Source organism: Vulpes lagopus, chromosome 4, assembly GCF_018345385.1.
Source record: "Vulpes lagopus strain Blue_001 chromosome 4, ASM1834538v1, whole genome shotgun sequence".
NCBI lineage: Eukaryota > Metazoa > Chordata > Mammalia > Carnivora > Canidae > Vulpes > Vulpes lagopus.
Genome location: NC_054827.1, coordinates 84,093,868 through 84,119,400, shown reverse-complemented (window position 1 = coordinate 84,119,400; position 25,533 = coordinate 84,093,868). Strand labels below are relative to the sequence as shown.

At 38.4% G+C, this 25,533-nt stretch overlaps 1 protein-coding gene across 4 annotated transcripts in view; it reads left to right on the top strand.

Moving 5' to 3' along the window:
• Positions 1–23,227, top strand: part of VCAN (versican) — a 112,596-nt gene extending 89,369 nt beyond the window's left edge. For all 4 annotated transcript variants that reach the window (XM_041752019.1, XM_041752018.1, XM_041752020.1 and 1 more), the window contains 3 exons: positions 14,315–14,459; positions 21,237–21,419; positions 21,565–23,227. In XM_041752019.1, coding sequence (XP_041607953.1) covers positions 14,315–14,459; positions 21,237–21,419; positions 21,565–21,692 — 456 coding nt within the window. In that variant the 3' untranslated portion in view covers positions 21,693–23,227. The remainder of the gene's footprint in view (positions 1–14,314; positions 14,460–21,236; positions 21,420–21,564) is intronic.
• The last annotated feature ends 2,306 nt before the right edge of the window (positions 23,228–25,533 follow it).

The following is a 25,533-nucleotide window of genomic DNA, read 5'->3' as shown; positions in this document are numbered from 1 at the left end:
GCCCCACAGCCTGTCTCCCTCCCATTTGACTGATCTCTGGCCCACTCTGCTTTTGTAACCACCCTCGCCTCTTTCCCTTCCTTTCCGAGACAGCCTAGGTGTCTCTTAAACTCGTTTGTAGTTCTTTCTGCAGCCACCAGCCCCCTAACAGGTTCCATATGTTTGCAGGCTTTGAATAAAATAGTTCTTCTTGTTGCGCTGTTTACCCCAAGTGTCTTGCCTTTGAAAATATCCCCGATAGTAAACTCTGCATCGGGGAAGGCAGTGTCTGCTTACACTTGGAAATGGTGTTACCTTGACTGTGTGCAATTTGAAGGCCTTTGTTTATGTTTTAGAGTGATTTCCCCTCTCTCCTCTTTGCTCCCATTTTTTTTTTTTTTGGTTTGAAAGATTTATTAGGGCTTATTCTTCTTGGGAGGTAGAGCAGCATTAAAACCAAAAGAACCTCTGCTGTTTACCGTATGTTATCTTTTGTTATTCAGCCTTACGAGTCAGTAAAAACAAACACGTTTATGTTAGGTTTTTCAGTCTCAATAATGTCTTTTCTTGATGTAATGAAACTATGCTTCCGGTGAACTTGTGGTATAATTATATCATATTTAACATGATTACGCTGTACAGCTAGACTAAGTCAATTTGTATGCTTGTACCAAATGATGTTATTAGGCTGAGTTATCTAATTGCCCTTACTCTTCAGATTCTGATCGACTCCTTCCACGTTATTGGCCCCAATAATACGGCAGCGATCACGCGCCAAATTCTGGATTTTGTTATATATTCAAAATCTTTTTTATTATCACTTGGGGTCTTGACCCATAAGTTTCACTAAAGTGTACTCATGCAGAGATTGAGTCTAGCCTTAACCTTATGATTTCTATTAAGGTTATTTTCTCCTGACACATTTCAGTTTTTATTTTGTCACTTGGTTTTCGAATAACTAGTCACATTTCAGTTTGTCCCTGGGCTTTCTACTAATGAGTTATCCTTTAACTGGACTATTCATCTCTTGAGAGCGAAATGTCCCAAGTACTTTATTAGAAACTCTGACAAATAACTGCAATAATGAATTACTTTACTTGCCACCCAAGTAATGTCTTCAAAGACACTAAGTTAAACCATCCAAGTTAAATACACATTAAAGCTGGCAAACTTAAACAAACATTTCTTATCTAGCTTCTCTACTTTTAGCTGACTTTTAAGTTCTTTCTTTAACCTAATTGTTAAATGAATGACTAGTCTGAAGTGTTTCCCCCAGGTCTGTTTTCCAGGGCCTGTGGCCTGCCTCTCCCTCTGCTCTGAACTCTTGTTACTCTCTTCTTGAAATTCTGCAACACCTTCCCCTTGCCTGCAGTGCACAATTCTAATTATTAGCGTGGCATGCCAAGCCCACCAGCTCTACCTACCACTTCCTAAGCTGTATCATCTCAAAATACTCACAGTTCCTGGGATAAATAAGCCATGGCATCTAAGTCCTGAAGGTCTTCGCATACTCTTGCCCTAGTGCTTAGAATGTTCTCATCTCTTGTCGGACTATATTTAATTAATGTTGAAATGCCTTTTTCCCTCCAAGAGTCTCCTTCTTCCAGGAAGCCTTCCCCTTTGGGTATGACTAGACTTCCTCCACTGTGTTCCAGAAGCCCCTGGTGTCCTTTTTCCATTCTACCACTGACCCTTGTGGGGCTGATTTCCTGACACTGAGCTTTCTGAGGCAGGGATTACCTTTCAGCTCTGTTTTTTCAGCACCTAGCAGAGTTGTTGACAAAAATAGGTACTTAATAAATGTTTTTGAATGATAACATTTAATACATTGCTCCATCAACTTACTCTGTTATCTTTTGAACCATGAAATGACCAAATGAAGTCTTTTGGCCAAACCTCTTTGTGACAATGCATGTTCACCTAAGTTAAATAGTTTATTTAATGTTGTATCAGTGCGAAAAACTTAAAACATAATACGTGAGATTTCAAAAATGGTGAAAAGAAACAAAAACGTTCCCCCAAAACAGATATATATAGCTGAACATAATGCATCTTACAAAAGTTATTAACCCAGAAGAAAACAGATGTGCCTACTGGAAATGATGACAGTGTTGTCCATGGTTGTCCCAAGAATACATTTACAATAAACGCTGGGAAGAAAAAATGGAAAGCAAACTTTTCAGCCTCTGCCTCCCCTGCAGGTTTGAGTTATATCAGGGCAGATTTTCCATGAAGCTTGAGGAAACCACCAATTACTCAGAACTTAGAAGGAAGATTTTTTTTTTCAAGATAGGCACATATTAAACTTTCCGAAGAAAAATGACTTAAAAAAAAAAACCCTTATTATCCAAATCCAAAATGTAGTAAAACAAGCAAAAGAAAATCTTACTCCTGAATGTTATCAGATCGTTTTATTTTTTTATAGATCAGTTGACCACGGGTGAATTGGTTGCCTAAGGCTGGACAGACCTTCATTTATTCACCTTCTGTCCGAGTCTGGTCTTTCAAGCACAGAGGGAGTCAGACATGAGGGAAAACTCTGGAATCATTTTTACGGCCCCATCTATGGGCTTCCTGTCTGAGCAAAGTCATTTTCACAACTTTCTTTTCAACTACAGACCATAGAGTGTCCATGGATAGCACAATTAGGGATTGGAAACTGTTAGGTGCCTTCGTGACACTACTTTGTATAGCGTATCTCCCCAGCCAGATGGTTTAAAATCAACCTGTGGACCTCAGAGATTGAACCTGTTACAGTCTTGCTCCCTCCTCTCTCTGACCCTCAGAAATAAAGTCTCCCAAGGGGAGAATTTGGACCTTTCTCTCTTCTCTTTAGTGAGTTTGTGTAGCACCATCAAAGCTTACTCCTCACCACTGGGGACTGGATGCTTCAGCGGATCAGAAGCAGCCACTTCAAAGAAAAATGTCACCTTAGATAGTGTTGGCCAGAGGTTGAGGATTGAACGGAACTGACAACCCAGTTCCCTTTTAAAATGTTGAGGAACTTTTAGAGAATTTGATTTGTTTGGGGGAGGGGGGGGAGAAAGGGTCCTTGACATTACTCATAGGCATTTAAAAAAAAAACATTTTCTACGTGTCTTTCACATTTTCCTTCAGTCATCCCTACTCTGTGGGCACCTTGCTGCTCCCTGAGAGGCTGCGGCTTGTCAGCTTCCTGGGAGGTAGTCATGGCCTCCTTGACTGTCAGCTTCTGCTGGGGAAGACAGGAAGACTTCTTCTCCCCTGCATTTGTCTGAATCTAACCAGGAAGTTCTCAAGCAAGTTACTAATACACAGAACCAGAAATATCTTATTTTCTAGCTCTGACCAACTCATCTTACCCCTTGACTGTCGTGAAAGAGGTTGCAGAAGGCTAATTGGTAGCCTTCCACGCTTAAAAAAATCCTACTTGAAAAATATTTCTGGAAGATAACTGAATTTTGCGTTTTTTTTTAATTGTCATTTTGATAAGCATGGTTCAGCCCTGGCAAGCTGGCACACCTAGAACTTGGGCCACCGCACCAGGTTACCCTCCTGGTTCCAGTCAATGCATGAGAATAGCCAGGTTTGTGGATCGACTTCAAATACAGAGGCCCCTTTACTTTTTTTCATAAATAAACATGTCAGGCTGTCACGCAAAGTAATGTGAGAAAACCCAGCTTTGAAAAAGAGGTAGGAACCATAAAGGAATAGCCCTTAACTCAGGAAGAGACACTTGAAAGGGGCAGAGAAAACGAGTAACAAGTTGCAGGCCATAAACCATTATTTTTTTCCTGCAGGAATGCATCATTATTTCCCTTTTATAAACACGGAGGTCCCTATCCTCCTCCCTCTCCCAGATGGCTTGGACATGGAAAAGAGAATCAAGAGAAAGAATTAGTTCCCAGTGTTTTCCAAGCTTGTCTGTAGGTTTCTGGTCATTTGAAAGGATTGCCCATGATTTGGCAGAGAACAATGCAAAATGACACCCCCCAGCCAAAAACTTCCAAGTTTTACTTTTTTCTGCCTGAAAACATCAGAAGACTTTCTGCCAGGGATTTGCAGACGGGTGTGTGTCAGCTGTGGTGCAGCCCGAGCTCCCAGTCAAATGCCACTTGTCTGTGAACAAGTCACACTGCATATCAGCAGTAATTTAATTATGTCGAACCTCACAGCTTCACTATATGAACCTACAAGCCAAGGAAAACATATGCTCTTTCCTCCTCCTTCAGAACATTACTCACGAGTGGAAGGGTTCACAGTTTCTGTTCTGCAAAAGACCACTGAGCTCCCAATAAGCATCTTTACTCGTGTTGCAGTTCAATCTGATTTGACACAAAGGACTGGTTGTTGGGGTCCTACGTGTGAATTTTAGCAGGTCCTAGAGTAGTTCTGGGACGTGAAGCCCGCACCCCGGCCTTGCCTTGACTTGAATGCGGTGAGCCCGGGGTGCATCACACAGCTGGAGGGACGGACACTTAGCCATGGCTGCAAAATCACTCCATAATCGACAGGATTATCCTTAAAAAAAAAATCAGTGCAGTAGTTCCTTCTCACTGATGCTTTTCTAGCAGTGCTCTACGCAACTCCCAAATCCCGTACAGATATGGTTAAATGTGATCGCTAGTTACTCTAAGGCAATTCGTGGAAAAGGCAAACAGAAATGTGGAATGGGTCTTGGCAGTCTCCCACTGCCTGGGATGGTTAGCACTTCCTGACCGAAGACCTGTGCAGAGGAGCTTGGGCTGAGGGAGCCACGGGCACCATCTGACGGGGGCAGTGCAAAGGGCTCTGCAGGGCTCTGGCTCCCACTCCAAGGGCTCTCACAGTGGGGGGAACTCACATCCTTTGGAAAATTTGGAACTGCAGCCCTGTAGGGCAGTGAGCTCACACTATTACACGAGACTAGTGCTGGACTCCAGAGCTGCCAGATTGTCTGTCCCGCACAGAGATTTGCCAGCTAGGAAAATAACGGGCATATTGCCACTTTTACAACCATCAGGAGACCCCAAGTTAGCTTTTCTGGCCTTTATATTCATGTTTGTAGGTCCAGCTCCAGCCTGCCAGCCCAGGGCAGTGCCACCAAAACAAATGTCCCTTTCTCCGTTAAAACAAAGCTGTTCTTTAAATTTTTACCTTGTGGTCTTTGACTAAAAGACAACAGCAAGACCATAACCTCCCTTAAAACACATATAAAGAAGGACCCAGACCAGGCTAACCGTAAGCAAGCACAAGGATCAGAAGACCACTCTCTATCTCTCCTGGAAGGCAGGTCTTTTGCCCCTAGGAGTTAAGTAAAACAGAGTTCAATATGCCCCCCACAGACTGGAAACAAATGCCTATTGTGTACCACAACCATCTGGGGGTGGGGGGGGAGGCATTTTAAAGTCACCAAATGTTTTGATTTCTTTAATAAGTAGTCCTCCTAACTTCCTCACAGATAACCGTTTGACCTATGTTCTGAAAGGCTGTGGGTAACCCAGAGTGATTATTCGGAGCTCTTTATTTGGTGAAAAGGTGGTTTTCTTATCAGCATATGTTTCAAATGGGGAGGCAGTCCTCTCAGAAAAGTGTTTTCTATTTGTGGAGGTTGCTTTTGTACTTGGTGGTTGGTTATCTGTTTCCCCTTGGCGTCCACTGCCTTGGGTATGACTTGTAGCTGTGAGAGTCCGGGGCGACACTGACCGTTCCAGGAGACGAGAGGGGTTTGCACACACAGAAATCAGCTTTTAGTACAGGTGCCACTTTTTATGGCTAGTCTAGACTGGGTTTTTACTTAAAAAAAACAACAACAAACCTACATGTGAATCACACTGTAGACACTGATTTGCATGCATGGGTGTTTGCTTACCACCTGCCCTGTTGCGAGGATATGGGGTGGATATTACACATATGGCTTTGCTTTTGATGTGATGTCACCATTGATGTAAATATAAATAATCTGATCATTTCAAAAGACAAAATGGAGAAAACTATTGTGGATGAACTTCCCCGTCAGAAAAATTCAGATTATAGCTGCTGTGACCTGTCATAAAAGAGAAGGCAACCAGTCTGGTTTAGCAGAGGGTCCATCCAGCAAAGTATTCTCTTCATACTTTCCCTCACAAACTCAGAGGACATATTACAGATAACCCTTTAATCCAGCCACATGAAGTGAATAGTCATGATTTGGGAGGTGGTGTAAATTCTGCTAAGTGACTTAGGTGGTCATTCCTCATATAATCGTGGGTGGAGAGTGTCACCTAGTGGCCATATTGTGTTTTGTGTTTCAAGACTTCGCCTCTGCGTTGCTCTGCTTAGATCTAGGAAGAGTAGTATTCCCCATGAAGTAAGTTCCTGCAGTTTTGAGCTTAAAGATTCTAGTATGGCTTGCATTATATTGTGAGCCGGAAAGCTGAATGTGAAATTAGATGATTTTTCAAATGCAGTGTGAAGCTAACACATGGAGTCACGTGCTAAGTCCTAGCAACCAAGGCAAATAGTAGATCCAGTCCTTCCCATATCTTCACTTCATACACAGTCATAGGACACAGTGGAAAGTTTTCCTTGGCCAGTTCCACTGATCGGTGAACCTAGAGAACTTGTTTAGCTTTCTTATGAAACCTTTTCACAATGAATTAAATTTGCAGTGTTTGTGGGGAGGGGGAGCAGTTAGAAAGCAGTGACTGGCCTGCTCATGGAAAAAGATTCTGAATTATAGCTGGAGGACTTAGTAAGTCTTCCCAACAATTACAATAATATATTATGTCATAGGACAGCTTCACTGGACAAATGTCAAGAATGTTTTTTTATCAATGGAATGTGTGTGTTTAATTGTTTCAGTGTCCTTGGCAAAATCCATAAGAGTTCTAAAATATAGAGGCTTGATTGGCCATTGAAGGTGATCTGCATTATAGTGAGTTTTAAGAATAAAAAGTGACTCCATCTAAGCTGAAAAACCACAACCAAATATGTGGATAAGTAGCTGATACATAAATAAATAGATGATAGAGTAAGGCCCTTGGCAGCTGCAGACTCAAGAATTGCAGTTTCAGTTACACATGAGAGACTCTGCAGATCCACAATATGAAGTAATATGTATTTTTTTCTCAGGCACAAATTCAAACTGTACTCAGTGGTCGGCTAGTGTGTAAGAATTGTTCAGTGAGCTATCAAATCTAACGGACAGCTCAGTTTTAGCATCTCAAGAGTCCTATTGCTATTTATTTCTCTATTTAACCATTTTGAATCTTCTGTGTTGTATTTATGGTGAGAACCTATCTGTGGAAATAGGGGCATCTCTAAAGATCTTGGATAATTCTTCCCTAGGGCCAAGAAGTATTATACTTGTGTGTGTGTGTGTGTGTGTGTGTGTGTGTGTGTGTGTGAGAGAGAGAGGTCAATCTTATATCTCAAAAAGATGAACTTCAGTTTCGTCTAGTGTCTGTGAAAATTCTGTTTTCTCTTCAGTGGAGAGGAAGGGAAATCAAGAGATTCTAAAGAGTATCTTAACTTTTTAGGGAAGTAGTTAGTGCCAGTGATTATTCTTTGTAGTTATTTGAACAAGTTAAGAAATTGTAAAAACTCAATGAAAAGACTTGGAAATGGGTCAAATATTATGGAGAAGGAATAATTGTCAATTAAGTTTTGATAGGATAGGTTGCTTTGGAGTCTTCTTCATTTTAAGATGCTGATAAAAGGGAATCAAAAATAAGAGCTTAATGTTCTGGAGTTTCTTTCTCCACTAGAGGTTGAAACATGATCTTGTACCTGCAAAGTTTTGATTTTTGAAGTGACATTCTCTTGTAAAGACTTTTTTTTTTTAACTTGATACAGGAAGACATACTATTTGGAATGTTGCATGGAGGGATAAGACTAAGTCATTGTGTGCTTCAAGAACCTTCCTTGCTCCAGTCTTTCCTTTTCACCACCTAGCTATTTGCATTTTTCTTCATAAATGGATTTGTTTGTATGTGTATTCAATAAAGGACCAGCTGGGATGGGGCTGTCACAGCAGCAACTGATTAATACTGGATATCTTGTTTCATTTCTCTCACTGAGAGCCATGCTCAAAGCTGAACTCAAGAAACTCCTTTTTTAAAGCAAAGCAACTGGTTTATTTCTAGACCTTCTATATTTCTGAAATGATTTTTTTTAACCTCAGAAAAAAGACAGTTATCCATCTTTGCATAAGGAAAAGGTCAGTTAGTCACATTACATTTTTATCATGACTGTTTTGCTCATGCTTGTGACACTAGTTATCTGCTGAGATTTTAGGGCCATTGATCATGGCCGTGTGGTGTGTATTTTAAAGATAAAAGATCGTCTGGTATCTCTGAATGATACTTGGGACTAGACACTACATAATCCGAGATTTAACTTGAAAGGACTTAAACCTTGTCTAACTTTAGTAGATTGCTAATAACCTTCAAAAACAGAGACCCCCACCTCCACCCCCTGCCCACCCCAAAATGCTCACACACTTTACCCTCCTCGGTGTGTTTATGGAATGAAGTTGGAGACTTGCAAAGAGCTGAAAGGAGAGAATAGCTCTTCAGCCATGCTGCTTGAGAAAAATTAGTCGAGTCCCTTGTAGGTCTGTGGAATTGAGGTCACTCTCTGAGAGTGAAGAATTTTGGCAGGCAGGGAAGTCCTGTGTGCTCCAGAAGACCTGCGGATTAATTCTTCGCTTTTATATTAATGTGAGACAGAAACAAATTTTTGACAATGAAATACAGATTATTTGGAAGAAAATAAGCTAAACATATATAAAGTTTCATAGACTTTTGGATCTATTATGAGTTTTTCCTCTCAGTATTAGGATTGGTTCAAAATGAATTCTCTGGTTTGGAGAGACAATTTTCATATGAGAGAAGCATGCATGCTTAGCTGTTGGATTTTGGCCAGGGTGTGTGTGTGTGTGTGTGTGTGTGTGTGTGTGTGTGTGTTAAATATTGTATTTACTTATTTGAGCATGAGCAGGGTAGGGGGTGCAAAGGGAGAGGGACAAGCAGTCTCCCTGCTGAGTAGGGAGATCTTGATCTGAGCCCAAGGCAGATGCTTAACCTACTGAGCCACCCAGGCACCCTGGCCAAGATATTTTGAATCATTTTATGCTTTTGGCAGCCAACTTGTTTGAACCCATTTGGGGGAAAAAAGAAAGAGAAAACAATAACTGAAAAGTTACTAAGTCCAACTTAATTGAATTGGTTGTCTTTTTCGGCACTTTTGTTTTTTACAGAGACAGAGAAGGGTCATCTAACTGGAGCTCTAAGAGTAACTTTTGTCATGTGATATATAACATTAAGGAATTTCACACTGATATAAAATAATTATCTCTTAATAACGTGCAAGTCTGTTGTAGAATATGTAGAAAATTGTATACCTTGAGCCGGCTTTCCTCTATATCAACTAGTTGAGTTTTATGTCATGATTTTCTCTGCCATCGAAGAGAGTGAAAATGCAAAGTAATTTAGAATTCTCTTTTTAGACAGTCTTGACTTTTTTTTCTGGTTTCTGGGGGAGGCAGTGAGAGTTTGGGGTTTGGGTTGAGGAACATGAGTCTCCGAGACACAGACAAACGTGCAGAGGTCTGATCAGCATTTGACTTTGTCAATGGTGTTGAAATGAATTCTCTGCAAACCATGCTGGCTTTTTGGAATAATTCTTGGTTTGTCCATCCAGCCCTAGAAGAGGGTTGATCTAGGGTAGACTACCAAGGGCGTTTGCTTATAATCCCAAAGGAAGAGAAAAATGACAAAATGGGAGTGGGGCATATTTCTCTGCTCATTCCAAGGATCTACATTTCTGTGTGTATAAGACACTGCCTGTATGAGAGAGGCTCTATTACATTCTTATAACTCCGAATTGATTTCCTGAGGAGAGATCTCTTTCTAACGTTTAACTTTAGTGAAAAAAATACATTATTAAACCTGAACTCAACGATTTATTTTTTATACCCTTTCCCTCGCAAGTGATATTAAAAATAAAGCTGTAAAGAATTCAAGAGGAAACAAAGAAAGTTATTCAGAACACTGAAGTTTCCTTTGCTAAGCTAGTTAGGCAATAACATGGAGCAAAATCAAAGCATCCTAGCCAAAATAAATCTGCACAATGGAGCTATCAGATATGAGGTAATAGTGTGACATGCCTGTGGGTATCAGACATTCTTGTAAAAACCACAGGCCCAAAGTTTGGTCCCGCACCATTAAGCCACAGTTCAGCCAAGCAACAACACAGAACGCAGGTTTTAAATCACTGTTGCAAGCCAAATGTAATTCCCACCAAAAACAATTAAATCTTTTACCAGAGGTCTGAGTCTGGGCAGCTTAAGCCCTGAGAATCACTTTAGTGGCATGGAATCTGAATCTCATTTCACTGTGAAAATGAGACGGTCATTGTTCGGATCAGGAGGGAACGTCAGCTGCAGTGGCAGTCAAGTAACTGGTCAGTTGAAGTGCTGTTTGTTGAGGTTAGATTAGAAAAAGGTTAGCTAAGAAATTTATGTTTCTTCCTGAGAGCTGCATAGATCCTTTTACCATGTTCATTTTTACTGATTAGAAAAATAATTCATGCTCACTCTAGGGAGGTGGAGAGCATATAAGAAGGTATAGACTAAAATATCATCTCTGGGGATCCCTGGGTGGCTCGGCGGTTTGGTGCCTGCCTTTGGCCCAGGGCACGATCCTGGAGTCCCGGGATCGAGTCCCGTGTCGGGCTCCTGGCATGGAGCCTGCTTCTCCGTCTGCCTGTGTCTCTGCCTCTCTCTCTCTATCATGAATAAATAAAAAAATAAATAAAATCTTAGAAAAAAATAAATAAAATATCTCTGTCTCATATAACTCAGATATGAACTTTGTCATATTTCACCTCATTTCCTTTGGTTTTTCACAGACATGCACATGGGTACACACACGCGCGCTGCTGTATCTGAGAGTGTGTAGAATTTGGATCACTGTGTATTTTTAGTATTTTGCTTTTTAATTTTAACTTAACACTTCTTTTAGTATTTTGCATCTCCTTGTATATTTTTCACAGACAAGATATTTAATGGTTATATAATATGCCACTTGTCTGACCATACCCATGCCATAATTTATTGAGTACATATTAACTGCAAAAGATTTTTACCCATTTACTGCTAGTATAAATAATATTTTAGATAAACTATTGTTTACATCTCTGATTACTCTTTAGGATAGAATTTTAGAAGTGGAATTTGGGGGTCTAAGGGTTGGAACTTTTTGAGGCTCCTGATAGGTATTACCAACTGTTTTCCAGAATGGTTATTGCCTGTCTCACCATTATTGCCATCTGGGAGCAGCAAACATCTTCAATTAGAAGTAGAAATGGATAAGGAAGACTGCAACACAGGCTGTTGTTCACTATTCCCAAATATCTAATTATTTATTAAATATTACCAGTGTGTGCCAAGCATAGTTCCTGGCCTTGAGGATATACTAGTAAACAAAAGAACCCCAAATTCGTGTCTTCAATGAGCTTACATTCTACTAAGGAGAAGATAATACAATACATAAATTATAAAGGACATTAGAAGTTATTAGTTGTTAAGACAAATAAAGCAAGGAAGAGAAATGAGCAGTGTGAGTAGGGACAAGGAAGCGGGGAGCGTTGTACGTTTGTACATTCTATGGAGATGTTGGAAAATTTTCCATCTTTGAGGACTTTTTACTCATTTCCTATAAGAGGTTAGTTAGAAAGTAACCTAGAAATTATTGAGCTCCAAAATCCATAAGTGTTTGGGGAACTCTAGAACCTTTGGCCATTAAAAATATTAAATACAGATATTTGTTAGTTTCAAGGAATTCCTATTCCTTTATTACTTTAGTTTAGTTTCAAGGAATTCCTATTCCTTTATTAATTTAATTTAGTTTAGTTTAATCATTTTTATTTTGATCCTGCTTTACTTTGTCTGTTAAAGACGACTTAGTTATGTATCAGCAACAGGCTGAATATGATTTATATCCCTGCTTTCTTGTTCCATTTCCTTATTATCTATTTAAAAAGAATAGCAAAACCACACACACACACACACACACACAAGAAAGGCTTCATGGGTGGAGGGTGAGAGATGATAAGGCAAGGGAAGTTCACAAGGAAAAGGAAAATAGAGAATTAATTAGAAACTCATTTTAGAGCAAATATCAGTTCCTGGTTGCAGGGAGACCTGCCAGTCAAAGATGCTTTGGTGAGTATGGTCCTGTGAACATCCTACCCAAGGCTTTCTGGGCAGTAAGTCTGCGGTACCATTGAGGCTATTAGAATTGGATTTCAGTCCATATAATTCCTGGATTTCTACCAGAAAAATAAAAACACTTTTCATTCTGTGTTTTGCCAAAAACAAACAAACCCCAACACCCCCACCCCAACAAAACAAAACAAAACACCACAATATCTTTATTAAGCTTATCTTGGTTCTGTGCATTTTATTACTTTCCAAAGACTTTTTTTTACATAGCAGGGATCTCTTATCTCCTATCTTAATTTTGTCATGATTCAGGAGGATTTTAAAGCAAAGCTAGGCAGAGAGATTGAAGGAAAAGTAGGTAAGTCTCTTAATTTGTAGGCTTTCCAACTTTAGATCTTCTCACAAGTGATTTTATCAAAGATTAAGGTTTTTTTGTTTGTTTTGTTTTTTGCCACACTTTTAGTTTTAAAAGCTATTTGTTTTTCTGAGAAGAAAGAAAAATTACAAATATTTTCTAATCTATATACTATATGGTTTTAAAAGACATAAGAGTAGCCATGATGTTATGTTTTTTCTTTCTTTCTTTTTTTGGGGTGTAGGGGGGCATGCCCTGAATTGGAAACAGTTGCCTTCGTCTTACATACAGTTCTTTCCTCTTGGACTTTATCATTCCCAAATAAAATCTCTTAATTCATTGTTTTAAGCAACAGACTTATTTTAAATATAATTCAAGGAAAGACTTACAAATCTGTAGGCATGGAAAAGATAGTCATATTAGCCATCTTCACATAAATCTGAACCTGTCCTTCTACTAAGTGAAGGCAGTTTGTCCCACCAGTGCTGTCAGTGTTAGATGTGATACACAACATGATAGTAGGCAAAGCGTATTGAAAAAGTGATTCTCAAGTTGAGCCAGAAAGGTAGAAAGACACTGAATAAACGTGTCCCATATCACATTCTAGTTACAAGGAACCCAAAACTAGAAGGTCACTCTCTCATAGTCCAAAGTTTATTATTTTTGAATAGGCATAGGGCCTGTGTTTTTCATATACTTACTAGTTATGGAAAAGCATTTTAAAGTATTAAGAAATTGAATATAAACCTCAGAGTCCTGAGTGCTTTGCATCTCAGAGGCCCAAGTTACCCCAATCCTGTTGGATTCTTGTAAGAGATAATACATACCAAGCACCTAGTAGAGAGCTTCATCCATTATAGGTGCTAAATAAATGACAGGTGTTACTTTGGTGGAAGAGAGCACGTGCTGCACACCTGTGAGTGGGGGGAAGGGCCAGAGGGAGAGACTCTCAAGCACACTTCCCACTGGGCGTGGAGCCCATGAGATCATGACTTGAGCCGAAACCAAGAGTCAGATGCTTAACTGACTGAGCTGCCCAGTGCCCTAAAGTAAGATATATTTTTAAAACCTTATCGTTTATATCAATATACTTAAATGTGATAAATGTTTTTATTAAGAGAATACAACTTCCAGTTTAGATTGTAAACCAAAACTTAACTGTATGGTGTACATAGGAATCACATCTACGACCTTACTCAGGAAGGTTAAATATAAAATGATGGGTATGTGTATATTGGGTAACTATAAAAAATAGAGCAAACATCTCAATTTTTTTAACCAAATTCACGAACTTAGATAAAAACAATCACACAATAAGGCAAGAAAAGGTACATTATAGTGATAAAGATGTTAAAGGAAAAATGAAGATCCTATTGCACTATAATCACAACTACATAACATTACACATGCACTTAAGGCCTAGGAGGAAACATGACAGGGTCACAAGATTAGGGATTCTTTTCTCTACTTCCACTACTATTGTTACATTTAATAATAATAACATGATTAAATTTCTTAAATTGAGCATTGATTATATATTTAGAAATCTAGGATAACTAGAACAAAATTTCTCAGATGTATCTCACTGCTAAACGGGGGCAAATACATATTTGTTGAAGAGAGACTTTGAGATACATAATATATTTTCCACTCAGTGTAAAAATCTCTTTCTTTACCATTAGAATGATTTCAGTTAGATAGTTCATAAGAAGTTGTTGTTGTTCTAATTCCATTGTGACGTCGAGACTTGTCACCTTATCATTTGCTCCTTTTTACGACTCAAGTTAAGCTCTGTTCTTCCTCCATTTTCACAGCAATATGAGAACTGGAGGCCCAACCAGCCGGACAGCTTCTTTTCTGCTGGAGAGGACTGTGTTGTAATCATTTGGCATGAGAATGGCCAGTGGAATGATGTTCCCTGCAATTATCATCTCACTTATACCTGCAAGAAAGGAACAGGTAATGATTAATTAATAATGCACACTTAATCTGCATTATTATCAAGCGAATTCAGGAAAAAATCCACTTTATTACTTCAATACATGAACTGGATGTCACTACAGCATCTCTTGCTGCCCCTGGAATATTTCGCTCTTCCAATACATTTGAAGTTTGTTTTCAGTAATGTCTTTACCTTAGATTTCAGATGCTAAGATAACAATGTAGCATTTATATTAAAAAAAACAAAACAAACAACCAAAAAAAAAAAAAAAAAAAAAAAACTACCTGGCAGTAGCTTTAAGAAAAACAAAGTGTCAGTCCAAGAGCCTATCCACCTGCTTATTCTGATGAGGAGAACATTTAAAAAAATTAGTTGTCAACATTTAAAAACTGGGATATATTATAAAATGATCTGAATTTTTTACTTTTCAAAAAAAAAATTAGAACTGGTACCATTTGGTCCATGTTCAAATTTATCAGTGCTCTGAAGTGCTGGAGCTGAAAACCACTGCTCTCCTTCAGTGGGAACTATAGTCTCTAGCTTTGTTCCTTCTCTCCTTGTGGCAAAATGCCTGGTCTTTGTAGGCATTTGAATTTTTTAACCATTCCCTTAGGAGCTCCTAGCACGGAAACAACATTACTGTATCTCTGGTTGATACCTTCAACACATGATAAAATAATAACATTTGAAATGTAAGCTCTGTCATGAGATTTGCTTAGTCGACATCAAACAGATAAAATGAAGAATGCTGACTTTAAAAAGTGTTCATTACTGACCAATCTGTTTGAATTTCCAAGACACGCTGTGTAGACTTCTTCCTTTAAAAAATAGGAATTCCATCAAAATCTTTTAACCTGCTTACAATTGATAATGGTGTTAGAACATGAAAATTTAGCCTCTAAATGTACCCAGACCTTTTCATCAAGTATGAGTACAAATGCAAAATATGAAATCCACTTGATTTATTTGTCTTTGGATAAAAAAAAAAATAATCAACTAAAAGTACACACTCTGTAGATGTTTTGGCAAAGACTTAAACTCTAATAGTAAGACATTCTATCAGAAGAAAGAAAACACTGAGATGCAGAGAGCTCGGATGAAACTCAGCTGTGAGCCGGGTCACTCTCTCTGCTGTTCTCTTACCTAAAGCAGAAATGATTGTGAACAGCCTTTCTGTGTGAGCGGCTTCCCTGGCTCTGTGCATCACTCGGGCACTTTTGCCACAAGACTTGTGAAAATAGCAAATCAAGTATTTGCTGTTTTCCCTGCTTCTAGCATCAGAAATCTTTAATGAACTGTTTGTCTCAATCTGAGAGTGGCGTTTGCCTGGTTAGATCTCCAGATGTTCCCTGGAGTCATGCTTTCCCCTTTGTGGTCAAACATTCTTCTATTTCCCCTGGGTGTTTTGTTTTGTTTTGTTTTCACCCTAAAGTAGGGTTTCTCAATAGTAGCACTCTTCATCTTTTGGTCCAGAAAAATGCTTACTTGTGGGGGCTGTCCTGTGCACTGTAGACGGTTTCCGCAGCATTTCTGCCCTCGAGGCACTGAATGCCAGTAACAGTCTTCTCCATCCACATCCACCTTCTCTGCCTTGGAATAAGCGTCAGTGTCTCTCAACTTTACCGCCATCCCTGGGGGGGGGGGGGGGGTGAGGAAGAGAACTGCCCCCAGGGTGACCATCACAGCCTACAGCCACAGACGTTTCACAAAAACAGCACGTTGGTTTACATTTCCTGAAGGGGAAAGAGATTTAGAAAACATCAGCTCCACCTCACTAAAGGGAAAACCAAACCAAACAAAATGATTATTTTATTTTATCTTCCTACCATCTGATTTTTAGTCATAGAGACTTAACTTTTTGGTAATCAATACTCTGGGGAATTTTATGAATGCCTATAGACTTTTATAAAAGACTCGTTTCTTTTTTCAGATTATCTTAGACACCTTCAACCAGACAGACCTAAGTAATTCTTTCAATTAAATACTTGGAAAGAGGGTTACAGTATATGTAAAAGGCATTTTTCCCAGTTTTAAGAAGACATAATTGACATTAAGTTTAAGGCATACCACGTGGCAGCTTGACTTACATGTGTTGTGACATGATTACCGCAGGTTGGCTGACATCCATCTTCTCACATAGATAAAAAGAAGAGAAAGAAGAAAAGAAGAAAGGGGAAAAATTTTTCTCCTTGTGATGAGAACTGTTAGGATTTATTATTTTATTCCTGCACATCATACAGCAGTGTTAGCCACAGTCATCATGTTACATTGCGTCCTTAGTCCTTATTTATCATATAACTGGAATTTGTTGTACCTTTGACCACTTACAAATCCCCCACCTCATTCCCCCACCCCCCGCCCCCAACTAGTAACCATGTGTCTGATCTTCTTTTCTGAGTCTGTTTGGGTTTTTTTTTCTCCTCTTCCTGTTTTTTTGTTTGTTTTAGATTATACATATTTAGATTTTTAGATTTGCTTTAGATCCCACATGGAAAGGAAACCATATAGTATGTCTCTTTCTCTGACATACTTCACATGGCTAATGCCCTCCAGGCCCATCCGTGTGGTCACAAATGATGGAATTCCACTTTTTATGGCTGAGCAATATTCCATCGGACGCCTGTGTATATATAGCACAGCTGATTTACGCACTCACTCATTGGTGGGCACTTAGGTTGACTCCCTGTCTTGGCTGTAGTAAGCAGTGCTGCAGTGAACACGGGCATGCGGGTATCTTTTTGAGTTAGGATTTTTGTTACCTCTGGATATGTTCCCAGAAGCAGAATTACTGGATATATGGCAGTTCTATTTTAATTTTTTGAGGATTCCCCCAAACTTCCTCCGACTTTCCTAGTAGCTGTACCAATTTACAGTCCTGCATGGGTTCCCTTTTCTCCTCATCCTCACCAGCATCTGTTACCTCTTGTCTTTTTAATAATAGGCATTCTAACAGGTATGAGTGATAGGTGATTATGGTTTTGATTTGCATTTCCCTAGTGACTAGTGATGTGATGTTGAACATCTTTTCATATCCCTCTTGGCCTGTTATGTGTCTCTGGAGAAATGTCTATTCAGGCCCTTTGCCCCTTTTTTAATTGGGTTTTTTGGAGTTGTCATCAGCCCCACTGGTCAGAGTTGCTGGAAAACTCTCCACAGCAGGTGGGGCTGTGACCCAGCACCTTGCCGGGTTGTGAGCAAACCAGGCTTGAGGGGGGCAAAACTCCTCATTTGAGGATCTGAATCAGGCAGCCAAGTTCCTGATCAGAGTGTGCCTCTGCCTTGGCTCTGCAGGTGAGCAAAGCTGCTGCCTGGGGTTACGGCTGGGGTTACGACTTAGGCACTGCAGGTATGAATCTGCTCTGCCTAGACCCATGTGCTGGTTGTTGCCAGCCCCTCCCCACTTCACCATCACAGTCCGAGCCCCAGTAGCTGGGCCCCAAAGATGCCCCCATCATCCCTGTGGTACAGTGCGTGGTAGGCCTCCAACAAAGCATCCCACGGTGCCGGGGGAGGCTGGTGGTCTTCCCAGGGGAAGCTGGGACTCAGGGAAGACCTCTCCACATGGTGCTGCAGGGTCCTGGAGGAGGAGCAAAGTAGTCCGCGTGTAACCCCTACGTTAAGCCCACTGATGTGGTTTGTCTTGTTCTCAGGTGTAGGGGAGGGCCTCAGCCTCACTTCCATGTTCTAGGTTGCTCTCAGTCACGTCTTGTTCTTGAGTAGTTGCTAGTTGTTCTTGGTAACATCGTATTCAGAGGCATATATATATATATATATATATATATATATATTAAGAACACAGTGAATACCAGCCACGTACCTTTGGAGCATCCTGCAGGTTCCTTACAATCCCATCTATTTATTTCCCAATTCCAACCATACATAATGACTTAATTCCCTTACTTTTCTCTTTAACATTATCACACAAGCTTGTAATTGTAAATAACAGATCACTTAGTTTTGCACATTCTTGAACTTCAGGTAAAGTCATACTGTACGCATTTTGTGACTTGCTTTTTTTTTTTTTTCACTTTTTGTGAGATTTATCTATGTTGATACATTTAGCTGTATTTCTTCATTTTGCTGCTTGCAGTATTTTATGTATAACTAACTATATAATATTTTATTTACCACTTCTCCTGTCAGTAGACATTTGGGTTATCTTGAGTGTTTTTGCTATTACAGTGTTTCTAAGAACATTCTTGAACTTGTTCCTAGTAACTCTTTGTGAGCCTCCCTGGGGGATTTTTCCAGGAGTGACATTGCTGACTCATAGGCTATATGTACCATCAAATTTACTAGAAAATGCCTATTTTTTTCCAAACTAGTTGTACCAATTTACACTCCCACCAGCAATATGTGAGAGTTCCTGTTACTCCACATCTTCTCTAACATTTGATATTATTGGACTTTGAGAGTTTTGCCATCTAGTGGATATAAAATGTTATCTTGTGTGATTTAATTTGCATTTTCTTGGCTGCTTTTCCCTGATTATCATTTTATATACGTCATTCACTTATAACTCTTGTGATGTTTCTGTTTGTATCTGTTCCTTATTTTTTTTAATTGATTGCTTTTCTTTTATATGATGATTAATTGGCATCCTTTTTATATCCTGGTTAGTAATCCCTTGACAATTATATATGTTGCAAATATCTTCTCCCAGTTTATAGATTGTTTACTTTTACCCTGCGGTATTTAGTGATGAACCGAATTCTTCACTTTGTTTTATTTTTCCTTTATGGTTCAAACCTTTTTGTAGCCGAAGAAATCTTTACCTACTCTAGGTCAGAAAGATATTCTATATTGTTTTGTAAATGTCTTATAGTTTTTGCCTTTTATATTTTCTATATTTTTAACTATCTAGAATTGATTTCCTATGTACTCTTTGGAGTATTAGCCAAACTAATACCCACCTGTCCAAGTGAAAAAATTACCTTTCCCTCACTATTTTTGCCATGTTACTTCTGTCAAGTGTCAAGCATATATATGTGTGGGTCTATTTCTGGTCTATTTGCCTGTCCTTTCCAATGCCACACTCATTGAATTATTTTAGCTTTATTATAAGTCTTCATATATAAATAGACTTGGAAAAAATCTGTACATTGATAATGACAACTTTTAATTTGTTGGCAAAGCACATAATCAAGTATAACGAATTATCTAACTGATAGTTTTTTTAACCTTCTATATCTCTTTGGTTTCATTCTATCTGATACTTGCTAGTATCTGGACTAGTATAGGCTACAGATATTTCAGATTGGGGTTATCATTGATCCATATACATAGTGTGGTTCACTAATTGAAAATGACATATTTTTATAGAAATTTCAGCTTATACGAATTTCTGATGATCAAATATTCATATGCACAATTACTTCTAATCTGTTAGTTATAGATAGCATGACTTTATAATTTATTTTTTGGTTATGTCTCAGTAACAATCTCGTATGTGAATTAAAAGATATGCTTGGATTGTGTTTCATGCGGTCAGTAGGTTCCAAGCTGTTTTGTCAGGCAGAAATAAATTAGAGGAACAAAATATTTAAGTGAAACCACATTTGTCATTGCAAAAGAATATAGTTGTAAACAGCCTTCTGAACATGTAAATAAATTTAATATTTGTAAACTTTTGATATTAGGATGTTGACATCCAAACATCTTGGTACCAAAGTTTCTGGTAATCATTCTCCCATTGAAGATTTAAATTATTTCATGAGAGCATATAACATGTTCTGTGGGCTTTGTGATATCAGAATCCTCAAAGTAAACTATTGGAAAGGGAATGCCATTTAGGGAAATTACATTGAAGTTGTTATATTTTTATTAGATATTTAACAAAACATAATCACTTAATAAAAACTAATTTTTGAAGTATATAATTTGAAACAAGCATACTAATGTTGAATTAAACTGTAAGTTAATACAAATTCAGTTGAATCAATTTTCCCATTGATTCAAATTTTCAAAGAATTGAAAATTCAATTTTTGAATTTCAAAAATGCAAGGTTTCTTTTGCTGCTGTTTCTTTTTTATTATTTCTGCATTGCTAGGCTTGTTGATATTCAGAATTTTTCATTGCGAATGAAATCATTTTTAATGATTAATTAATGATTTTTAATCATGGTTATATACTCCAAGATTTATCTTCATTTACCCTTTTCAAGAGCTGATATTTATGAGTTAATTACAAAAATGAGGCATGAATGCTATGCCCTGACTTTCCCCGTTTCTAGGCAGAAGACAGAGCAAATAAACATAAAGGGAACCAGAGATATTTTCTTTACACTGAGGAGTCCATATGTTGTCCATATTTGGTCTGTATTTTAAAACTATGATGTTATTATAGATTGTTTTTTCAGAGAGGTGACTGTGATAGTTAATTGTCACAAATCCATTATTGTTCCAGTTGAAGGCGGGTAGTAAATGCAAACTTTAGGATGCTGATGGAGACAATACCAACAAGCCACATGTTGGCATGAGACACATGCTTTTTAATTTGCAATTTTTCAGAAAATGACCTTTGCAGATGGATAGTTGGATAAATGATCATTTAGCCCAGTGGTTCTTTAGTAAAACACATGGAAGGTGATATGATCTGAGATTCAAACAAGGCCCAGAGCCTCAGTATTTAGTTTTTCTCTTGAAGCATTTCAATTCTTTAATTCTAAATGATTACCTTTGATGAGGGTGCTTTGTTGGATAGCAGAAAAAGGGAAAGAGGGGGAAAAAAAAGAGTTTTATACTAATAGAAATATTTAGATTATTTGGCAATAACTCAATTTACTTTTCTTTAGTTGCTTGCGGCCAGCCCCCTGTTGTAGAAAATGCCAAGACCTTTGGAAAGATGAAACCTCGTTATGAAATCAACTCCCTGATTAGATATCACTGCAAAGATGGTTTCATTCAACGCCACCTTCCAACTATCCGTTGCCTAGGAAATGGAAGATGGGCTATGCCTAAAATTACCTGCATGAACCGTAAGTGGTCCTTTAGAAAGAATGGACAACCGTGCTATAGCAACTACTAAACACCCTCATTTTACGGCTACGGTATTGGTAGTTTAGGGTATGGAGCAAGTAATATTGTTGTGTTTTCTTTCTTTCTTTCTTTCCTTCCATGTAGCGTCTGCATACCAAAGGACTTACTCTAAGAAATACTTTAAAAATTCTTCATCAGCAAAGGACAATTCAATAAATACATCAAAACATGATCACCGTTGGAGCCGAAGGTGGCAGGAGTCCAGGCGCTGATCCCTAAAATGGCGAACATGTGTTTTCATCATTTCAGCCAAAGTCCTAACTTCCTGTGCCTTTCCTATCACCTCGAGAAGTATTATCAGTTGGTTTGGATTTTTGGACCACCGTCCAGTCATTTGGGGTTGCTATGCTCCCAAAACGTTTTAAATGAAAGTATTGGCATTCAAAAAGAAAGCTAACAAAATGAAAGAAAATGAGGGCAGGAGGTAACCATTTCCAGCCTACCTAATTTCTTTAGTTTTCTATTTTCCTCCAGTGCGGACCATTTTATAATGTATACCAGCCTACTGTACTATTTAAAAAGCTCAATTTCAGCCCCAATGGCAATGTAAATAAGATGATTTAATGTTGATTTTAATCCTGTATATAAAATAAAAAGTCACACTGAGTTTGGGCATATTTAATGATGATTATGGAGCCTCAGAGGTCTTTAATCATTGGTTCGGCTGCTTTTTGTAGTTTGTTTAGGCTGGAAATGGTTTCACTTGCCCTTTGTCAGCAAGACTGAGGACGGCTTTTCCTGGACAACTAACACACACACACACACACACACACACACACACACACACACGGTCTTGCAGGTCACTGCGCCAGGTCAGCCGTAGGCGCAGTGTGCTTCCGTGTGATGCTGAAGCCTGGCTAACAGGATCCCAACGGAGCAAGGGACCGCACCATGGAACTCTTCTTTGCTGCATTCCTTTTCCTTCACTTACGAGAAAGGCCTGAATGGAGGACTTTTCTAGGACCAGGAGCATTTTTTAGGGGTCAAAGTGCTAATTATTAACTCAACCAGGTCTCCTTTTTAATGGCTTTCATAACACTAACTTGCAAGGTTGCAGATCAACACATTTCAAATGGATATAGACCTAAGGGTTCTGGAGGGTGGGGGATTGTTAAAACAACAACACACATTCAAAGAAAGAAATTTTGTATATATAACCATTTTAATCTTTTATAAAGTCTTGAATGTTCATGTATGAATGCTGCAGCTGTGAAGCATACATAAATAAATGAAGTAAGCCATACTGATTTAATTTATTGGATGTTATTTTTCCCCCAAACCTGAAAATGGACATAGTATGCTAGTTGTTTTTCAGTGTTAGCTTTTATGCTTCCCCCACACAGTTTGGGACCTTATAATCTAGGTATTTTGTCCCTGATTAAATAATGTGATGGCTAGAACACATCCAGTGTTTATAATGAGAAGAGTGGAAAATGTATAGCTTCCAGCAAATGGTGTTTGCCCATTCTAAACAAGGAGTTATAGGTAGAGTGTGGGCATTTCTTCCTGTTAGGTGGAGTGTACGTGTTGACATTTCTCCCTATCTCTTCCTACTGTGTTTTCTCCCCTTTATTTGAATAAAGTGACTGCTGAAGATGAATTTGAATCATTATCCACTTAATTTAATGTCTAAAGAGAAAACCTGTGATGGAAAGAAGGCATTTAGGAGTCTTTCCCTAATTTCAGTTAAATTTCAGTTAGAGCAACCTTGAGAATAGTAGACAACAAATAAAATACAAAAAGAGCAGACCCAGCATGGATTCTTTTTCATGAAACCTCCTTTGGCTTAGAAGGAACAAAAGTAGCTGCCATCATCTTCAGTGTCTCTGAGCAAGTTTCCTTGGTTGCTGCACTAAGTGTAATCCACCTTTGGGAGTTCCATAGCACAGAACAACACTGTGGTAACCTCTATTAGGGTTTAATTTTCTCTTTCATTACAATGCACATAATATGTTCCTGTATTTATATTATAACGTGTATAGTGTAAAATGTGAATGACTGTCGGTTTTTTTTTTTTTTTTTTTTTTTTTTTTGTGAATGAAAATCTAAAACCTTTGTAACTTTTTATACCTGCTTTTGTTTCACCAAAGAAACCTAAAATCCTTCTTTTACTATACTGTGACTGGTCTGGTTATTTACAACTTGAAATGCTAATGTGCACCAACATTTTTATGGTCTAGTTCCATCACAAAGTTAAGCTGCTAGCTTGGATGAAATGATTTTGTGGCTGGCAGAGAAGTGATTTTCTAGGTACCTGCAAAAACTGAAAAAGTAATTCTGATAGTGTTTATATCTACACAGTTATGCATTAATCTCAAACATGAAAAAAACACGCAATAGGAAGAGAGATACTTCACATTTACAGAATGTTTCCTATGAACCAGGCCAAGTGCTTTATGTGTATCATCTCCCAGCAGAGCCTGTGAAGGAGATGCTGTTACTGTCTAATTAATGGGAGATCAGCTGTAGAAAACCCAAGTCCTTCATCCAAAGTCATATAATTAGTTTGTAGTGAATGCAGGTAATCTCCAGAACGTGCGTGATATCCTCAAGAAAAATACAAAATATTATGTTCAAACTGTTATACATTTAGGAGGTTAATTTACTGGCTAGAAGATTCTATCTAAAAAGTGATCAGAAGATGTCAAAAACATCAAGTTTCTGTCCACACAGATTTTCCTCCATTCCCTCATTTTTCATTCCCTCGCTATTTGTTGAGAACTTCCTATGTGTCAGGCACTGTCCTAGACCCTGGATTCAGCAGTGAATGACCGAGACAGGTCTCTGCCACATAAAGTTTTTATACTGGGTGCATCCCATGGGGATTATTTTACACCCCATTCTATCCAATATACTTCTGGATAATTTGGTCCATGATATGTTCTAATAAGATATCTGAAAGGACAAAAGTGAATTGAAAATTATTTTGAAGTTTCTTTCTTGGAATGCCAAAAATATATGGGAAGTTGGTCATGACTAGGTGTAGAGGAAGAGATTCTTTCCCTTGCTGAGCTTGTCCTTATAATGTGCAATCAATGCACATATAATGTATATGTACATATAATGTATATGCACAGTATGTCATATCTTTTACCCAGAACTTTAAATAGAAATTACTCAAGGGAGTAGATAAGAATTTTCATTACTTGTGCATGTACATTCTTATTTGATGTTTATAAACCCATCAAGTAAATTTTTTATCAACCTAGATGCAAATAAGAGAGTCGTGCGATGCTCCAATACCCAGAATATTGGGACAAAGTGAGAAATTTAAGGAGGCTTGTCGCAGTCCAAGTCAGCCAGAGGTGGTTTTCTGTTTCTAAAGGCTAGGTTGCATATTAGGACGAAGGATGTGCCCCTCCCACTGGGGGCTACTGAGAACAGGTGGTCTTTCCAGAGTAGCTGAAATGGAAAAGAGATAAGAGATTGTATAGGGAGGGATATATCATTTTAATGTGATAGCAAGTAGACCTTTGCTGATCTTAAGTGAATTTTCAATACAGTACAGGAAATAGGAGCTGGGTTAGCTTTGAGCTAATTGTCCAGAAGTCATATATCATGTAAAACCGAGTTAGGGGGTTTGGAAATGGACAAAAAAAAATTTAATAGGTTGCAAAAAGGCTCAAAATACATTTTGGGCATAACCTGAGCATGAATACCTCCCAAGAAAATAATCTACAAGAGAACATATATTTAAGAAAAAGGCAAAGAAGTTATTATCAAGTGGCTAAAGACTCGATGATGTCGAAGTGTTTTAATGTGTTTCTTTTTGTGTTTCCTAATATTACAAATGCAGTGAAATGGTTTTGGGGGGAAAAAAAGTCCCAACAGCAACGTTTTTGTACTGATATTTGGGATTTCTTTTTCTTTTTTTTATGGTGCTGCAATTTCCATTTGCTAAACAAACCAGAATTCAGGAAAATTATTCTTTTCTAAAACAAGTCTAAATAGAAAGTTTATAAAGGTCTTTGAGTGAGTCATTCAAGATTGTATAATCTTTTCCCATTATTACTCATTTCTGTATGTTTGGATCCCAGCTGGACAAGAAAGAGC